This window comes from Delphinapterus leucas, chromosome 7, assembly GCF_059928025.1.
Source record: "Delphinapterus leucas isolate spDelLeu-1000000601 "Yukka" chromosome 7, BTC_Dleu_Yukka2, whole genome shotgun sequence".
Classification (NCBI taxonomy): domain Eukaryota; kingdom Metazoa; phylum Chordata; class Mammalia; order Artiodactyla; family Monodontidae; genus Delphinapterus; species Delphinapterus leucas.
This window is the reverse complement of record NC_143135.1, coordinates 45894084-45901391: the sequence shown is the minus strand read 5'-3', so window position 1 is coordinate 45901391 and position 7308 is coordinate 45894084. Positions and strand designations below refer to the sequence as shown.

The window sequence follows — 7308 nt, the reverse complement described above, 5'->3', positions numbered from 1 at the left end:
GAAAATCAGTTACTTTCATTTGCCAGCCTTGTTTCCCAGTTTTTGTCTATGTAACAAAGCTGTATCTATATATAAATATTTTAGTGTTGTTACATTTGTAATTTTTGGTGACTGTGAAAAATTTAATTGACTGGATTCCTGTAATTTGCTTAACCATTCCCCTACGGTTCCACATTTCTTTTGAGAGGCAGAGTGATTCATTGGAGAGAATGAAAACTTTGAAAACAGAAACATCCTTGGTTTGAAATCCTAGGCAAACCTCTTACTAAGTGACCTTGGGCAAGTTATTTAACCTTTCTGAAAATGTTTGCCTGTTTAAAGAAGGTGGATTTTAATAGGGATTATGCTTTTATTCTGCATTTAGAGGTGATCTGTGCCAAAATTTGGATACTCAAAAAACAAACAAAACAAACAAACCAAAAACCCCATAATTTTAGTATTTGATTATAAATATGTAATGTGATAAACACCTTTTACACATAAAGGTCATTTAACCCTTTATGTTATTTCCTTAGGATAAAGTGTCATAAATGGGATTAGTTGGGTCAAAGATTATAAACATTTTTATGGCATTTAGTAACACATCTCAAATTGCTTTTCAAAAGGCTTCCTTCAATTACACAGCTACTAGCATCACACATTGCATCAGCCTTACCTTATGGTTACCAAAGGTATATTATTATGTGGAATCTATGTGTAACTGATTGTTTTAATTTTCTTTCTGTGAAGTTTGAACATTTTTCTCTTTCTGAAGAACAGGTCTTCAGCTGTAGGAGCGACAGCTCAGGGCCACGTGGGCTGCGGACTACCCAAGTGGACTACATCTCCCAAAGTGCTCCACGGGAGCGCCGACAGGAAGTGGCCAGAGCATCTCCCGCCTCCACGCCGAAGAGAAGAGGTTCTATCCGGGGCCTTGGCGCTTCTCTTTCCTTTCGCGCCGGTTGCCGCTGCGGAGCGCGGCGGGTCCATGTGCGCAGTGAGGGGCGCTATTCCTGGCCCAGTAGCACCCGAGCTTCGGGTTTGACTGCGTCCGCCCTGCGATGGACCCCAACACCATTATCGAGGCCCTGCGGGGCACCATGGACCCAGCCCTGCGTGAGGCCGCGGAGCGCCAGCTCAATGAAGTAAGGACGCTGGGCTGGCGGTGGCGACGGCGGGCGGGCGGGCGGACTGTGGCAGGCCGAGCCCTCCGGGCCTGGCCAGAGGCGGGGACGGCGTCGCTGAGGGGCCCAACTGGAGCCGTGGGGCGGGGACCTGACGGCGAGTGCCAAGCCGGGGCCCTCAGGCTGCTGCGGCGGTGGTGGCGGCGGCGGCCAAGGCAGCCTTTGCGTTGGATCCTGAGCTGGGCCTCTGGCTGCGGTTGAGGCATGAGGAGCCGGCTGGGGCGAGGCGGGCGTGACGGGCTGGACACATGGCTGGCTCGGGTGGCCGGCCGCCCTCTGGCTCATTCCCAGCTCGTTCCTCGCGCCCAGGAGGGGGCGAAAGTCACCGGGAGGTTTTTCAGACGTTTCCGGTAGCAGTCCCGCTGGCGCCCGGATTCTGAGGGGCTACTGGGAATGCAGAGCTAGTCCCACTGGGGGCTGTGCCTGTCAGCTTGTCACTTCCCTGGGCTGATCGGTGACCTGCACAACTTTCTCCTCTCCGGCTGAGCTGCTAGGGACAGCTTTCAGAGGCGAGCCCCCACTTCTTAGGCAGGGTGCGGGGAGTGCGGGATACCCATGGGAGTCTGATTCACTGCTCTTCTACTCTGTTAACGCCTCGGTCGGGGAGGCAGCGCGATATAGTGCAAGGTGTCAGGTGAAGTGCACCCTTCTAGTTAGAGCTGTACCACTAATTTCTTGACTGACCTTGGGCAAGTCTCTTAACCTTTCGACGCTTAGTTTTCCCATTCATAAAATTAGGCCACAGGGTTTGCTGTGACAGTCAAGGGAGACGATGTAAGACAGTGCCTTGAAACGTGCCAAGCTCCATGTCAACTCTCTGAGCGTTGGTTTCTTTTTTACCCATATTTTTGGAGGAGACCACCCTTTGGAAAAGAGCCTTATTATGTGGGTATTTTATTGTACTTTTTTCAGTTTCATTCTTTGTTTCTAAATTTCTGTAACTTACATTTTAGTGAGTATTTTAAAGGCTTCTTTAAAGGATCGCTGTCACTTCCTGTGCCTTCCTATGAATTTGCCCAGCTTTAGTGACGTTTAGTGTACTTTTTTTTTTTTTTTTACATAAAGAGAAGTCCGTCGTTAAAATAGAAATTCAGTTAGTTTATGCTCTTCTTAGCTGGTGGGTAAATTATTTAAAAACATTATTTATATTGACTTCCAGGAGTACTGATAATTGAGCATCTTCAGTGTACAATGCTGTTTTAGAGATTCCTGGCCTCAAGGAACTTAAATTTTAAGACTGCCCATGGAGTATAGACAAATTAAGTGTAAAATTATTTAAAAATGAAAAGTTAAATCTATTTTATATGTGAATAAGACCATTAGATCTTGCCAAAAATGATGCTGAAATTCTTAGGCTCGAAGACACCTTGGGAGGAGGATAGATTTCTTTTGGATATAAATAGTGAGTTGAAAGAAATTCCCACTTTGAACCATTACTAAACCATAGAGGGAGTTGTGGATTGCTTTTTATTTTGATTTGTTTTGTGATAGACACAGGTTAAGATGAACATTATTTTGTTGATGATGTGCTAATGCATATGTAAACCTAGACACACTAAAAGTTTAGTCATAGTGATTTCTACCATGACTTTGCCCTAAAAGCACATTATTTTGACTAAAATACTTGTGTGTAATTATTAATTTTAAAAATTGTTATTTGAAAGAATTGGTTCCCTTGTAGAAAAATTGGGTAAGTGATACTTTCTGCAAATTTAAAATTCATTTATTCCTCAATCAGGTTATTGAATGTTCAGTTGTATGTACTAACATCTTGTAGTAGAAACCTGGGGTAAGTATTTCACAAGCTGGTTTTTAGAAGATAAATCAAAATAGTATTCAAAGCATTTATTACTTAACCCTTAAGCTGCTGTTAGAGTTTTAAAATACTCTGGAGTAGTGAACACTGCTTATCTTTTCTTTCAAAAAAATTTGATATGTGGCCTGTATTTCTGTGATGGTTAAATGTTTACATTTTGCAAATTTCTTTGTCATTACACCTAGATTTTTTAGTAATTTTCCTAAGACAACTTTTCTATTAATTAGAATATTCTCATTTCTAATCTTGATTCCATTTTAATGAAGTGCTTCCATTTGAATACTTTTCGCTTTGACTTTCTTGTGGCAGAACCTTGATTTAGGAAATAGATCCCAGATAAGTCTTGAAGAAGCTTTACTGTAGTAAGAAGGAGGAAGTTGCATTTTATTTTTGGCAAGCTCTTCTTGCTTTGGATAAAATAGGGTGAACCAATCAGTCCATGATGTCTCATTCAACTGAAGCTACATTTTGGTTCATTTAGCTAAAAGAAAAAGATCATTGCCATTTGAATGAATCTCTTCAGCTAAGTGAAGTAATCACTAACTCTATAAAAATTGTAAATGTTATCCAAGTATTAGAGTGCAGATGGTTTAAAAACAAAACGAAAAGTGCCTTTGTCTCAGCTATTGCACTTAACTGTTCCATCTGCTTGGAACCCCTTTTACTCAGTTGTCTCCCAGAAACTTCTATCACTGTTCAACTGTCTCTGTATCCCTAAGGAGTGGCCTGACTACCATGCTCCCTGTCTCCCTTCACTTGTTTATTTTTCTCTGTGTCACTTATTTATCATATGTATTTTACTTATTGTTTCCCCAGTATAATTTTTGAGTTTCATGAGGTCAGGAATTACTGTGTTTTGTTACTGCAATTCTTTGTTAATGGTAGGCTTTACTGACTTCCTGTTATAATAGGGAACAGTATAGGCTTTAGATGTTTTATACCACCTCCACTTCAAGGATTTTAAGGGTGCTTTTTTTCTTTTTTAATTTTATTTATTTTGTTTATTTTTAGCTGCGTTGGGTCTTCGTTGCTGCACTCGGGCTTTCTATAGTTGCGGAGAACGGGAGCTGCTCTTCGTCACGGTGCACGGTCTTCTCATTGCAGTGGCTTCTCTTGCTGCAGAGCACGGGCTCTAGGCATACGGCCTTCAGTAGTTGTGGCTCACGGGCTCTTAGAGTGCAGGCTCAGTAGTTGTGGCGCAGAGGCTTAGTTGGTCCGCGGCATGTGGTATCTTCCCGGACCAGGGCTGGAACCCGTGTCCCCTGCATTGGCAGGCGGATTCTTAATCACTGTACCACCAGGGAAGTCCCTGTTTATATGTTTTTTATGTTACATATAGGTAAAGTTCCATAAGACTGTTAAAGACCACAGTAAGGACACTCTTTTTGGCAGATATTTTCAAGATAAATCTGTTTTAGTATTCCCCACTTACTCTGTAGTGTGTTATGAATTTTGATTTTTTTTTGAACCTCTGCTGTAATTTGGAACCCATTGTTCTCTCTCATGTCCCAATTTGAAATATGTTTGTATAACAAGCTTTGCCTCAAAGACTGAAGAAAACCATTTTCATTTTTTTTTTTTTTAAACTAAAGATTTCTGCACTAGCTGTGGGGTGTTAAAGTTACTTAACCTCTAACCATCATTTTCCTTATGTTAGTATGGTATGTCATTGTGTTGTGTGGGTTGAGTGAGATGATGAATGTAAAAATTTTAGGAAAGTGTTTGGCAACTACTAAGTTCTCTCCAGATTATTTGAATTACTGTTGAATTGCCAATTGATTAACCAATCCGACATGCAATGCATTTCATTTCCTACCTCAGTCTACTAACTTTGTAGTTGTTCATCTCAGTGGCAGATGATCAGCACTGATGGAGAAAGAACACAAGTACATATTATTTGGATAGTGAGCTCACTAGTAGATAGCATTATTGCAGCATGAAAATTGGCACTCTTATAAACACAGTGCCTGCCACATTATAGGTTCTCTATAGTAAATGTTTGTTGAGTGCAAAGAGAAATAACTTGAATAATAGAAATTTTTTTTGTTTTTCTTTTAAAATATATTTATTTATTTTTGGCTGAGTTGGGTCTTTATTGCTGCGTGCAGGCTTTCTCTAGTTGCGGCAAGCACGGGCTACTTTTCGTTGTGGTGTGCAGGCTTCTCATTGCGGTGGCTTCTCTTGTTGCGGAGCACAGGCTCTAGGCACTCGGGCTTCAGTAGTTGTGGCACGTGGGCTTCAGTAGTTGTGGCACGTGGGCTTAGTTGCTGCGTGACATGTGGTATCCTCCCGGACCAGGGCTTGAACCCATGTCCCGTGCATTGGCAGGCGGATTCTTAACCACTGCGCCATCAGGGAAGCCCTTGAATAATGTTAAGAATGTTAAGAATACTCATCTTTGAATTGTTAAAGTAGGTTTGTGTTACAGACATCTGTCACTTCTCATTTAAATTCTATACTATATATTCTAGTATATCTAGAAGTGCAATTTTTAAAAATTTGTTTAGCTAATCTAAAATATGTGCATTTGGTATTCATTCAACATTGTTTCTTATATTCCAGACTATTTGCTCTTGAATACAAAGACTGTCCTTTCCTGTCTGTACGCATGCGCACACACACACTCAGAAATACTTGTTTTTTTCATTTGTAAGATAAAGAAAATAATGTCTGGAGGTTTTTGGCAGATTATTATAACAGAGAACAATATCGCTGCTCTCTTCCTGCTTTAGCTGCCAGTGTTCTTCAGTGGAAACCTTTCTATATGCAAACCTTTACTCATGCTGCTCACCCCCCCTGTTAACCTCTTACCTCCTTAAACTGAAATTTTTCCTAACCATAAATCTCATTTAGATCTCTTTTAAACCCTCAGTTCCTAAGCTTAATTGCTGTAAAATGCTTATGTAGGCAGAAATGCTGCTTTTTCACGTGCTTTATGTGAAAAAAAGTAAGAGGACATAGCTTTGGTAAGTTTCTTGATATTTTGTGTTTATCTTTAAAATTCACGAACTACCTAAGTCACATCTGCTGTCTTCACAGATGGTTACTATTACAACCGAAAGTGATTATTTATAATTGGTTAATTTGATTTTATTTTATTAAAGGCTTATGAAATGTTTAATCAGTGAAAATCTTAGCTCTGGAAAAGTGCAAAATGACGGCACATTTATAGGACAATTTAGCAAGTCTAGAAATTCAGCAAATATTTATGAGGTTATGGTGTATGTTTTTGGAAGATAGAATAGTTTGTAGTCTGAGCAGGTTAACATTCTTTAATTAGGAATATCATGAAGTAGATCCTGTTGTGAATTTTGGAGAGGGAAAGTTCCTGGATTCTTGGATTGTTAGGAAGTTATTCAGTGACAGAGCATGTTAAAGATCGGAAAGAAAGATAACACCATATTAATATTTGTAAGAAAACAATTTTCTTTTTCAGAAATAGATGCATGCATTATTTTACTTACTGTTTCTATCAGTGGCATGTTAACGATGAGCTTGATTTAAAGTGGGCACTTTTTTTTGTTTTGGTTGCTAAGTAATTTATAATTAAGAAGTTTTTTAAAAACTCCTTAGTTGGAAAGCATTACCACAATTTAATGAAAGGCAGGAGGACACAGTGAAGAGCCTCAGCCTGGTCCCGGTTTTACCACTACACCGCCTTAACCTCACTATGCCTCATATTTCATGTAGGTAAAATAGATACAGTATTTGCCTTTGTCAACTCCTCTAGTAAAGCAGAGGGTAGAAATTCCTTGGCTCTTGAAATTACCTGATTGTATTCATTTTATGTAAACTCTGATGTCATAGTGCCCTTAAGCGCCTCTCTTCCTTATAAATGATGTAAAGTACAGTAACTAATTGAAGGTCTGTTTGGTTACATTACAAAATGGTGAGAATTAATAAAAAGTTACGTCTTAAAGTAAGCTTTAAAAGATACTGACATTAGGTGATTACATTGGAAAATGTGGGTCTAGAAGGGAAATTGATATTGGAGAAAGCATGACTACAGTCTGTCTGGTTCGAGGAGCTGGAAACACCAAGGAGAAAATGTCTAGTAGGCAATTGGGAATGTGGAACTGAAGTTTAGGAGAGAAAGCAGTAATGGAAAAGTGATTTTTCTTCTGCAGGTGAATTGAGAGGAAGGGAGTGTGATCCAGAGGTGTGGGGTGGACTAGAGGGCTGCATACCCTTTGGGCCATGCCCATTTTGGGGACATTGAGAAACATAGGGAAAAGGAGATGGGAGAATTGTGCAGAAAAGCCAAAGGGCGCCAAGAAAAGGAATTTCAAGTAAGAAGATTGGTTGTAGGTTTAGTTTCCTTGTTCCATA

At 40.2% G+C, this 7308-nt stretch overlaps 1 protein-coding gene across 3 annotated transcripts in view; it reads left to right on the top strand.

Annotated features, from left to right (window-relative positions):
- Window positions 1-865: 865 nt before the first annotated feature.
- Window positions 866-7308, top strand: part of IPO7 (importin 7) — a 47069-nt gene continuing 40626 nt past the window's right edge. For 2 of the 3 annotated variants that reach the window (XM_089915180.1, XM_022563151.3), the window contains exon 1: window positions 866-1124. In XM_089915180.1, coding sequence (XP_089771306.1) covers window positions 1041-1124 — 84 coding nt within the window. In that variant the 5' untranslated portion in view covers window positions 866-1040. Of the gene's footprint in view, window positions 1125-3990; window positions 4062-7308 lie in introns of all 3 variants that reach the window. The other variant, XM_089915181.1, reaches the window with a different exon arrangement.